This window comes from Bombus fervidus, chromosome 4 (genome assembly GCF_041682495.2).
Source record: "Bombus fervidus isolate BK054 chromosome 4, iyBomFerv1, whole genome shotgun sequence".
Classification (NCBI taxonomy): domain Eukaryota; kingdom Metazoa; phylum Arthropoda; class Insecta; order Hymenoptera; family Apidae; genus Bombus; species Bombus fervidus.
Genome location: NC_091520.1, coordinates 1,853,615 through 1,866,529, shown reverse-complemented (window position 1 = coordinate 1,866,529; position 12,915 = coordinate 1,853,615). Strand labels below are relative to the sequence as shown.

General features: G+C 43.3%; 1 protein-coding gene across 5 annotated transcripts in view; it reads left to right on the top strand.

The window, feature by feature from the left end:
* Brat (tripartite motif-containing protein brain tumor) overlaps positions 1 to 11,937 on the top strand; it is a 167,008-nt gene extending 155,071 nt beyond the window's left edge. For all 5 annotated transcript variants that reach the window (XM_072002490.1, XM_072002489.1, XM_072002486.1 and 2 more), the window contains one exon: positions 3,111 to 11,937. In XM_072002490.1, coding sequence (XP_071858591.1) covers positions 3,130 to 5,526 — 2,397 coding nt within the window. In that variant the 5' untranslated portion in view covers positions 3,111 to 3,129 and the 3' untranslated portion in view covers positions 5,527 to 11,937. The remainder of the gene's footprint in view (positions 1 to 3,110) is intronic.
* The last annotated feature ends 978 nt before the right edge of the window (positions 11,938 to 12,915 follow it).

The following is a 12,915-nucleotide window of genomic DNA, read 5'->3' as shown; positions in this document are numbered from 1 at the left end:
GCTCTCGTAACGCTAGAACTACCAAACCAGTCTAAATGAGTAGAATCGCCAAAGAAGGATCTTAAAAAATGGCCATCTTTGGACTTGTTTGCGAACGAGAGATTCTTGCAGGACATCGAACAAGGAGATGGCAAGAGCCGCGAGGTCTCGAACCAGTCCACCGTACGTGTATTATTCGATGCTTTAGGTCGACGCTGAAACACCCCAAAAGGACCTTGATTTTCGAGAGAACGATACGAATATTAAGCATCGAATGCGTGCCACCTCCTGGCAAAAACATGAAGAAGATGAATCTTTTTCTTCTTCGGATATTCGTCCATCCACATTGATCGAAGTTCGAAATCGAACAAGATCGTCGTCGGCTATCGTTGTCGCGTAGGAACGGTTCGATGGTCCTTGGGATTTTGTCGATTCGAAGCTTCGATGGATTTGTCAGCAGAATTTTTAAACAACACAGAACGTGGTTCTGCGTGTCTTATCCGAGGTGACGTCAGTTTCGTTACGGAGACAAGGTATTTTTTTATCGTCATTCGACATGGTCGAGGTACGGTTCAATACCCGTGCATTACTGTGTTTGCTCGTTATACGCGGTAAATTATGCGCGAGCGAAGCAGTTGTATAAACTTAATTATAATTACATATACAGGTTTAATGAATTGAAGTAGAACGTTCCTCTTTTTAAATATTACTCGTCCCCGGGACTTTCTCGTGACATAATCCATTGAAATAAATTTTCTCGATTACTCGAGATTAAAAGCGAAACAACCATGTTCCATTGTTCTCGAAATACGCCTCTTTTGATATTCACTGTGTTAAATGTAGCCTCTAGCGACCTCGAGTCCGCAAGTGCTTCCCTTAGGAGCATTCACCTTTTATCTTGGGACTCGATCAAAATTCCTGCACGAAGGTACCGCGTACCAGAGAGAAGAGTAGCTAGCCCGACTTCAGAAGCGTTTCCTGGAGCGGCCAGACGCTCTTTGTTCCATCCATTCGGTTATTCGCGCATTTTCCTTCCCTCCTTCCTTGCTTTTGCTTCTTTACCCATCTCGCTTATCCGTTGTATGTCCAGAGCGTAGAAAAATGCTTTACGCTGGCCGTACTAGGTGCGTTTTACATCTTCGGTTCGATGGATCGATCTGCCGCGAAATCGAAATTCAAGGTTAAGGCCAGTTTTGCGAAAAGATTTTATAATAAACTTTCTGCGTTCTTTTCGATCGAATCGTATTCTCCTATCGTTGGAAGACTTCATAGACAGTAGCAGATACGTTAATTGCTTCCTCTATGGAGTATACTTATCCCTATCTGATTCATAAATATACTAACCTCTTATCACGCATTGCGATAAATACGATACAAGAGAACATAAATATTGTACAACATCTACCATATCGTACAATGCGAATACTTCACAATGAGTAACAATATAATCATGCGGTGCTAAAGTTTTATAATTTTGCGAGAAATACGAAAGAATTTAGTGCCGGAAATGAGAAAGCCAGGTCAACGCACAAAGAATTCGAGGCTTGACGAGATGACGAGATCTCCGACGGTCCGAAGATGTAGAAATCCACGAAACATCTTTCTTCGTCGAATATCCAAGTTTTATTACAAGATGTTTTTCCTACGATTTTTAAAGAGAACGCCAGCGTTCGATCCGTGGAAAAGCGAATGCGTGGACACAGCGTGTCAACCTTCGCATTCGTGACCTTGGACTCGCAGGCTACTGCCTTTTTCCTTTTGCTCTTTCATCTGTCCATCTACCTACCAGCAATCGAGTAAAACTGGACCATCCAGTCGACCGATTTAATTAGAGAGGCGACATTTTTCCGTGATGAATCGCTGGCGAGTCATCTGCAAAGAGCAGAGAGACAAGTTTGCGTCGGAGTTGACTCGCGAAGACGATTCAACGATTACACAGAAACAACTTCCGGCATGAGCCATTGTGGGCGAGATGTCGATAAATGACAAACGGGTCACGCCGGTGATCGCTATGTTTTTACGTTCGCATTGCGACTGTCGCAACGATCGCTGCTTCAGGATCGTTACGGTAAACGGTTTCGTGCGCAAATTGATCTTGGACGACCAACACCAAGATTCCGTTACCTGCTGACTCGAGATTTTGCACGAGGATATAATTTTTTTAATGTTCCCATCGGAAATCATTAAATACCGTGTAAACACTACGAATTAACACGTAGTTTGGTAATCGTAAAAAAAACATTTTTGGCAGTTCGACGCAGATTTTCCTGCCTTTATCGTCGTTGCGATATATTTACTTAACGCGTTCCATGCCGATAAGATTATACTGATTATCATAACGAATTGCACTTGTCCCTAAGATTCTCGATATTCGTAGTACGATATAAGCATTTCAACCGGTTAAACGATCGGTCGCGATGGATGACGGTAGGCTATATATGTTTATATTTCTCAGAAGAAACGGAATAGAAAGAGGAATAGAATTGATTTCTCGTATATTATAGAAATCGGGAAGTCAGACGAGAAAAGGTGGACATTGAACGCAGAATTTTTAATCAGAAGTTCAAAAACATGTAGATGTAATCAACGCGAATAAATTTATTCGCCTACTTTAGCGTACAATGCACGTTTAACGGATCACAGATTCAACGACGTAAATATTAAAATTAGATAGAAGATGAAGACGAAAGAACAGTGGATGTTTTACCTAACTCTGCCTCCTTTAATTATTCTCTTATTTGTCACGATATAAAAATATGTTTCGAGAGAACGTCGACGTGATTGGATGCGTTTTAATTTAATTTAATTTAACGACGGAGAGAAAAACACGGGTCACTTCGTTAAAAAAGCTATTAGCTAAAATGTCGGAAGGTACGATCTCGATGCCATAGTCTAATTCTCGCGCTAAAATTACAACTTGCAGTCGAAACGATCGTTCGCGCCATGACAAATAAGAGAGCAATTAAAAGCGGTAATGGCAATCTGTATGCAGAATCGAAGGAAAAAGTGGAGATTGGTGTTGTCGTTTGTTGAAAGAAAACGCATTCGAAAGTAAGAAGGATAGGTTAAGGAAAGTAAGAAGGTATAACTGAGAAAGATTTCTAAAATAAATCATCGATTTCTGTTAACAGGGATGCCGGTTGACTGAAGATGGCCTCGCCGACACTCTCGCTGGAATCGCGCGCGAATTCCATCGGTTCCCTAGCCTCGCTGTCCCCGCTTACAGTGAGCGGCAGTTCCCCGCCTGCGAGCGACTCTGCGATCTGTGACGTCGATAGCTGCGACCTTTGTCTCGACTCGCAGAAACCTGGAGAGGCACCCTGTCCGCGGTGCCGATTAGGAGGCGCCGGTGGAGTTCGTTGTACCGGTTGCAAGTCCACAGAATCCGACGCTGTAGCTCGTTGCTTCGACTGTGCGAATTTTCTCTGCCCAAATTGCGTGATGGCGCACCAATTCATGCATTGCTTCGAGGGCCATCGCGTGCTCAATCTAGGCGACTCGAAGCTCGAGACGGTGACCACCAGCTCTGCTACCACCGAACTCCCGAAGAACAATCTGGTGATCAATCTTCACGCCAGCGGAAACAGCGAAAAAGTACCTTACTGTCCCCGGCACAAACAGGAGCAAAAATACTTTTGTCGTACTTGCACAGCGCTAGTCTGCAAAGAGTGCGCCATTGCCGACCATCCTGGCCCGTTGCATGACTGCGCGCACATCTCCGAGGTAGGGACGCAGCAGCTGGAGGCGATGGCACGAGTGGTTCAAGAGTGCAAAGCGAAAGCCGCGGACGTGAGAGCCGCGGTGAAGGCGGCCGACCACGGCGCAGCCCGGCTACAAGTACAGTATCACAAGGCGCAGAACGAGATCAACGACACTTTCCAGTTCTATCGATCGATGCTGGAAGAACGTAAGCAAGAACTGCTGAAGGAGCTGGAGTCGGTCTTCTCTACCAAACAAATATCTCTGGGCGTTCTGACGCAGAAAGCCAACGACATGGCCGACAAGATGCTGCAAACGTGCGAGTTCGTCGAACGACTGACCAAATACGCCACCGTTACCGAAGTGCTGATGGTGAAGAAGCTTCTCGACTCGAAGCTACAGCTGCTGCTCAGTTACACGCCGGACATTGCCGGTCAGACTGCCGACCTCGAGTTCGTCAGCAACTACCAGGCCATTCAAGTAGGCGTGCGAAACACGTTCGGCTACGTTCGAAGCAACAACGAGAGCAACGCCGGCCCGATCGGCAAACAGCCACCCATTGCCCGACCAACAGCAATGTCGAACAACGGGAACGGCGGAAGCAACGCCAACAGTGGATCTAGCAGCATCGGGACTTTGGGAGGTTTGCTCCTGGATAGATCTTACAGCAACGGCCTGATATCCTCCGGTTCTACCTGCGCTTCGTCCACGTCGCCATCGTCCTTCGAGTCCAATAGCACGGTGATTACGAAGCGTTTCAGCTCGGCCAACAGCCTAGGCCCGTTCCCCGCCACGATCAGCGATCTCAGTTTGAACGGTATAAACGCGAATCCTTACGAGAAATGGAGCAACGGAGGCAGCGACGCATTTCCGGTGGCGTCTACGAACGATCACTTTCCAATGGCGACGTCCGTCGTTGTGGCAGCGAACGCCGCGTCCACCGATCCCGTTCTAGACCTGACGTCGAAACTGATGTCCGCCGCGGTGATATTCCCACCAAAGTCGCAGATCAAGCGACAGAAGATGATCTATCATTGCAAGTTTGGCGAGTTCGGCGTAATGGAAGGACAGTTCACCGAGCCGTCCGGAGTTGCGGTGAACGCGCAGAACGACATTATCGTGGCAGACACGAACAATCATCGGATCCAGATTTTCGACAAAGAAGGCAGATTTAAATTCCAATTCGGCGAGTGTGGAAAACGCGACGGTCAATTGCTGTACCCGAACCGAGTGGCCGTGGTGAAAACGTCCGGCGACATAATCGTTACCGAACGCTCGCCGACCCATCAGATACAGATATACAACCAATACGGTCAGTTCGTGCGTAAATTTGGGGCGAACATCTTGCAGCATCCGCGCGGTGTAACGGTCGACTCGAAGGGACGCATAGTCGTCGTGGAATGCAAAGTGATGCGCGTGATAATTTTCGACCAGACCGGCAACGTGCTCCAGAAGTTCGGATGCTCGAAGCACCTGGAGTTTCCAAACGGAGTGGTGGTGAACGACAAGCAGGAGATCTTCATCAGCGACAATCGCGCTCATTGCGTGAAGGTGTTCAATTACGAGGGCGCCTATCTGCGACAGATCGGCGGAGAAGGGATCACCAACTACCCGATCGGGGTAGGGATCAACGCCGTCGGCGAGATACTGATAGCAGACAATCACAATAACTTCAACCTGACCATCTTCACTCAAGACGGTCAACTGGTTTCCGCTCTCGAGAGCAAGGTCAAGCATGCCCAATGTTTCGATGTGGCTTTAATGGACGACGGATCGGTCGTGCTAGCCAGCAAGGATTATCGACTCTATATTTATCGTTACGTACAAGTACCGCCGATCGGCATGTAGACCAGCGACAAATCACGACGCCGACAACGATCGTCTGTCGTCGTTTTCATTGTTGTCGTTGTCGTAGTCGTAGTCGTTGTCGTTTTTATCGCCATCCTTTCGACGGCCACACAGCCACGATCTCATGGATCTTTTTTTACTTACACTTGCCTATCTTCTTCTTCACCCACCTACCATCACCGCTCGCGCTCACTTTACCTATCCATCTTCGCCCGCTCGAACCACCTCACTTCCGTTTACGAAACTCCGATTACGAGACGAAACAACAAGATGCAAGCGTACGCGAGCGAACACGCGTTCACCCGACAGCTGTCGAAATTTCAGACGATGACAGGCCTTATTTACACGGACATGGGCGCGTACGCGCGTGCGACCAAACTGCGCGCCGTCTAGAACGAGTTACGTTCTCTGTCGCTTTCGGACAGGCGTGACGTCTTTCACGCGGGTACGCGCTTCGGACGATTAAACGCGACGATTAAACGCGACGATTCTTCGAACGAGGATTCGAGGGTTTGACGAGAGAAAAAAGACGGGAAAGAAACCGATGCTGAATTTATGGAAACTCGTAGGGCACTCGACAGCGAATGGGCGCTTCGTGACACGCACGCGTGCAAAACTCTTGAAAACGCGTACGCGCACGTATCAGATGCTCGTACGAAATGGAGAAAACGCAGGCGAGTTTGGAACGCCGATTTTGTTGCGTGCGGAACGTAGCCGCGCGCGCATGAAAAATGGAAAGTCACACGAGACGTGTAGGCGCATACACGCAGAAAAATTACTTGTTAATGTTGTTATAACTGAAAATACTGTTGTTGTTGTTTAGTTGTAGAGCTCGCCGCCGCTAGTCACTCCATCCTCAACCTCACCACTCTTATTACCCTTCAGCCTCTCCCATTTTACTCCCTATCTGTCAGTTCTTGTCGGTTACGTCTCCCTTTTTCCATGAAAATACAGGCTGCATCTCAGTTTCTGTAACATCGGAACTTTGTCGGGTATGTTCCACGCATCTAAATAGAAAAACGATGTTACGTAAACATGGGTCGCTTAAAACTTTGCTGAAAAATTACGACGAAAATACTGGATACTCGCGGATGCTGGTTGCAACGCTCAAGCGAATCATCCACGTCTCGATCTATTTATGGGAATTACGTTCACGAGGTTTTTCTCCGAGATATGGTATAATCGCACTTAAGTTTCTTGACAATACAAAATCGAGAGTATTCGAAGATTGAAATCATCGATCTGTCGATTTTGTTTTTATTTTTATTTTCGTTTAGCTTCGCTTCGATAATAAAAGAAAAAGAAAAAAAAAAGTATTTTCTCATAACTTTTCAACAAATTTGTTAAACCATCCATGGTTGTTGTACCGCATCTATTTCTTGTTTAGACATCCAAACGTATCGAGTATTTAAAGCTTGGCCGTTAAAAATCCGGGACACCGGATCCGTTCATGCCCTTGTTCACACTTCCCGCTCCATTCTCCTTTCCGTCAATTTCCTTAAAAAAAAAAAAAAACCGCGAGGTGCGTGTTTCCGGGAACCTCGGATGCGTTATGTTTCTGCATGTATCCTTAGTCGAATCGTGCTTAACGATTATATCCGGCGAAACTCGGGACTGAAACTCGGCTTAATCGCACTCCACCAACACCTCCGTTCAGTCTCGTTCGTTTTCTTCCAATCCAAAGCGATAGGATTTTTCCATCGAGTTCGCCGATTTACGGACGAATCGACGCCTGCGAGAACTTGTTTCGTCGCCCTCTCTCTCTTTTTTTTTTTTTTTCTCCTCTCACATGCATACGCAATTGGAAAATAACGCGGTGTACTCAATCGATGCCTAGACCTTTGCGCTGCCTCGGATTACTCGTTGATCCAAAGACGACGACGATCGACAGTATCGATCGGCAACGTTGTCAAGGCTTGTCCGTTCTTTAAGTTTTCGCAAGCCCGTGAACTTCGAGGACCTTCTTTCCCGTTTAACACGGACGGACAATGCTGCATCGACTTTTCCAAATCCTCTTTATCCTTACGTGTCGTTCTCTTTTCCCCCTCCTTTTAAGGTGGTTAAGCATATGTTCTTTTTATATATATATATATATTATATTGTATACATATTTATATGTATGTGTTTCTTCCTTTTTTTTTTTTTTTTTCATAGTAATCAACGACAACTCCGACGAACATTCGTCTTAAGATACGGTATTTTAAGTACGACAGTGACGACAGTCGAAGTTTTGTTCGCTTAATCGACTCTTCTTACCTTTGTTTCTCGATCGTTTTCCTCGAGAATTTCCCCCTTTTGTTTCCTTTTAACGCACCTTGTCCTTCGCGTATTACTTTATTTCGTTTCTCTTATTAACCCTGCTCGTTGTAAATAAGACTGTCTCGAAGATACATGTTCAACGTAAAATTCGTTGACGACGGACGATTCTTTTACATTTTGCCGAGACTCGAGACACACTTATCTTGGTCGAAGGTTGAGAAGAGCACGATAGGTCGAAAAGTGGAAGCGTGCAGAAAAGAAGCGCGGCATGTTTAAACACACGCGGATAAGCAACGCGTACGATTTATGTTTGATTTTGACGATGGTGAGGTCGAGAGGCCGCCTGCCTGAAGGACGACGCGAGGCTGCGAAGAGAGAGACTGACAACTTGGTTCTTTTCGTTCCTCGGTTCAGCCTTCGTGCAGCCAAATCTTTCGCGTTTCCATGAAATCGACGAAAGCTGGACAGACGCGCCATCTTCTCGTTTAACTTGATCTCCCTCTTCGGGGCAGTCTTTTAAGGATGTTCGATCGACGTCCCCAAGCATGTCCTTGAATATTACGATCGTTCGATGAAAAACGGTAAGAAATCTGTAGAAAACAGCTGTTTCTCAGTCGCTCTCCAACATTTTTATTTCATTTTGCTGAATAGAACCGTAGTGGTGTTACGCTGTAGCGAGTAGCCATAGTGAATCGTAGTGAATCGTAGTGAATCGTAGTGAAACGATGTAACGAATCATTCTCCCTGTCCTGTCTCCTCTCTGCATCGTTTCATTCACACCGTTTCCTTCCCCGCGACACTTTGCGATTCAGCCAGAAACGATTCCTTCCTACTCTCTAAATGCACCCGTACCATCACCATTGCGATCCATCACACCGTTACGATTACCATCACCGTCGTGATGATCACCACCACCACTATCACCGATACTATATCGCTAATACTATCTATCACCAATTACTTTCCTCTTTCGAGTATGTTGGTTTCTTTTTCTTTAGTATAATCGATAAAAACGTGTGTTACGCTAGTAACCTTTTTTTAATTTGAATGTATAATATTAATATATTTTGTTGGATGAATCGACGATGATGGAAACCTCGCGCGAGGTTCCGCCACGCGACTTCATGCATGTTTACTATTACAAATATTATTATTTTTATTATATTATTATTATTATTATTATTATTATTATTATTATTATTATTATTATTGTATGTATGTATGTATGTTTGTATGTATGTACGTACGTATTATTATTATTATTATTATTATTATTATTATTATTATTATTATTATTGTATCATTTCTATGTTTATCTATTCATTATTTAAGCACTGTCAGATGCCGTGAGAGCGTTATAATTCTTGAAGCATATCTTTGACAATGGAATATACCGAGGCATTTTCTGATAACGTGTCATTGGATATGTAACGAGGTTAGCTGGCGTCCCTCGGTGTCGAAAAGTACAAAACTATGAATTACGAGGATCTTCCGAGACGTCGTCAATTTTCTCATTCGATACCAGCTATTGGCAGGAGTCGTGTACGATCAGGTCGGCCGGAAGTTGTGGAACGTCTGGAAGTCGGTCTGCAATTTTCGGCATAATCGATCCAGGCGATACGACGTTGAATGGAAAATTTGTTAAATCGATAGTCTTGTTGTATTTCTCTTTAACCGCGATTTGATCGCCGGGTTGATTCAAACGGACGTATCCGGCGCGGTAAAATTACTTTTGCCGTCTTACCGGCTATTAATTTTACACGCGTCTCGGATAAAAACTGTCGCGTCTTCGGCTCCGACGTAGACACGCGATCTCGTCGTTTCAAAAGTATCCCATCTTTGTCAAAATTTACCGATCTTTTTATTTTCGGCTTTGCAGCGACACGTACGAAATAAGCGAATGTGAATGTAACTCGACGAAAACTTGAAATTGAAATTAAAAATTGGAAGCATTTTCGCGTTACCTAGTTAGAGAGATGACTCGATTTAGGCGACAATTGCGGATACGCCCTTTTGATACGATACGGCGGTGCTAGTTTCCTATAATTTCGGATTTCTCGTTCAATTAAATCGATGTCACCTAATTGCTCGCTCGTGAAATTATTCGAAACGTTCGACGGTCTCGAATGAAATTCAGAACATTGACAAATTAGATGAAAATCGTTAGATGGTACTTAGAATTCGCCGATGAACAAATAATACGCGAGTTCGTTCGTATTCTAGTTCATTAAGTTTGATCAGCGAATAGCTTTTTCCTTGAATAGGAAATCGTTAACGTTAAAAATCGTCATATTTTCCTTAGTCTATCTATTTCCTAATTAATTCGTAACAATACATATTAACAAGTTGTTAATGAAATATTTTGCGCTGTGAAACAGGTTGTGCCGTCTTCAAACTTGTTAAACTTCTTTCGTATGTGTTTTCATAGCAATCTACGGTGGAATCGTATAAAGGCAATGATCAGCGAGAGGAAGGAGGAAAGTTGTGGAAAGTTGATAGAAGATCCTTGATAATTCGTCGTCGTTATATCGTTTGCTATTCGAATCGAGGTCCTTGTTCGCTCTTTAACATCTTCACGCCAGACACGCGCTCGGTCATAACCGACCAACGTTCTTCCACTGAATCGTGCATTTCGGTTGACTCTGCCGCCATCCTCGCACAATTTGTCCGCCTCGATCTCGATCTCGATCTCGATTTCGCTTCGCCGGACGAAAAACATTTCTTTAACGTTTTGCAAATTAAAACGTCGTTACCGTTATTAAAACACATAGTCCGATAGGGACTCGCGTCGTATCTTGTCCGAGTGGCAAGAAGATACTTTGATTGTACTTTTCGTTAGAAAGATAGAATCGGACCGTGAACGAGCGAAAGAGCGCAGCAGGGTGAATTAATTTGTCTCTCCTGTTTGTTCGGAGCTACGAGACCGTAGAACCGACGGCGCTTCATCGAGTTTTCCTTGTCGAGACATTTGACTCGACGAAAGGAGACGGCGTGACCGAGCTACGCGATCTGTCAGACGGAAGAACAACGAAAGTATCGATTCGATCGGTTATTCGAGCAATTACGATCGGACAGTTAGACGGGCTATCGTCGTGTACATCTGCAGTATTCTAGCTAATTCTTCAGCGACGGTATGCTAGACACACGGATAGAAACGGAAGTAAAAAAAAAAAAAAAAAAAAGAAAGAAAAGAAAAGAGAAAACAACGAAATTAGAAGGAGCATAGAGAGAATCGAGGAAAGGGATAACTGGTTGAGATACATGGAAATTTTCACGTTATTCCGTATTGAATACCTTACTGCCAAAAATTCGTCGAGATTTCCTTTTCGTACGGTTCTTTCGTTTTTTTTTCAATTACTTCTCGCCTTTGTGTTTCTCGTCTTTCCACCTTTCTCTTTCGGTGAAAACGACGAAGAGTCGAAATAATCGCATCGGACCTTCTTCTTTGCAAGAGACAAAGTACGTAACAATTTATTCCATAAAGATCTGCATCACAATGTATCTGTCCATTAGTATTTAAATCGCGTATTCTTGTTTTGATTCGTAGTTATTAATATTATTACTCGTATTACTATTATTTTTTTATTTTATTATTATTATTATTATTGCAATTATTATTATTATTATTACTATTATTACTATTATCGATTAGTTATTCTACGATTAATATTATTATTACCGCGTATATTATAACAGTATGGCTGTAGAGAGAAATGAAAAATCGGAACGAGACGATGCCACCTTGCCAGCTAGCCATCACTACCACTGTTTTTCCCTTCCGTTACTCATAATAGCATCCTTCGAGAAATACGAACGAAAATGAAAAAAATGGTATACACTTCGACATGCGTTATTTCCAAAGTAAGGATCGAGATGTACATGTATGTGTGTGTGCCTGAGTGTTTTCTTGTATGCGCGCGGTCTTTGCATCCGAAAGAAGCGGTACCGAAGCACATAAGGAAAAACAAACATGCGACTCTCTCCTTTTTTTTTTGTACTGGTTTGTTATGTTATTTTTTTTTTTTAAACGATACAACCCGATTGTTCTTAATTTAAATTGTAAATCGTATTTTTGTTTGTTTTTTTAGTTATTTTTTGTTGTAAAATGCTTTTTAATAATATTTTCAGTTCACATTACACCGACAACTGTCAGTTTTTTGCCTCACTTTATTTCTTCTTACTCTCGCTCGCTTCTCCGTACCTTCTTTCGTCCCCGAAACACACACCGCTTGTGTACCCTTTTTTTTATTTACGCTTCATCGATCCAACCCCCGACTATACGTATAACTATTAGACGCGTGATAGAATTTTAACCCTGTTGCGTTCTCTTGCCCCCGTTTCTATTATCCTAATGTTATTTGCTAATCTTATCGAGTTTTGCTCTATATGTTTAAGGGCGATACGAAGAAATTGTTGTCGGTATACGTCAGCGCTTCTTAACTTTTTCAACTTTTGCCATTTCCTATCCTGCTTGTAATACATAGAAAAAATGTACATGATAAAACAATTCTTTGTTATATTTCTAATTTTGTTACTCATAGTCGCGTGTTGAGACAAAAGTAAACTTATTACACAACGGCGAGATAAACCTGCTCGTTCGTTTTTCCATCAAGAACTAAAGCTTGACTGAATATTCGATATAACGTTTCCCACGGTTAATCGATATTTTTGATTTTACCATTTTACGATCGCTGATCTGCTACAACGACCCAACCACAAACTTGCGGTTTTTGAGTTGTTGATACAAGAGAAACGAATTGTTCCTTACGTTTTCTATCGGTAGAGTCGCTATTGTATCGTCACGAGACTATAACAGTTCAGAAGATTCAAACACGTTTTTCCCAAAGTCGTGAATTTTGCGTCATTGTTGCAGAAAACTAGCGATATATATATATATATATATAGTAAGAAACGTTATAATCGTGTTTTTAAAATGCTAATATTCTATATCCATATCGATTGAAAGCTCGATGAATCTATTATTAACGACAGATGGTCGACGTCTTTCGTTTCATTGGTATGTGACGGGTGGAGAAATTTTTCACCACCCCGTAACTCCATTACGCGACCCATAAGAATGTGTAAGAAGCCCTGGTGTACTTGATCGTTTGTTACATATTTTCTTAAGAC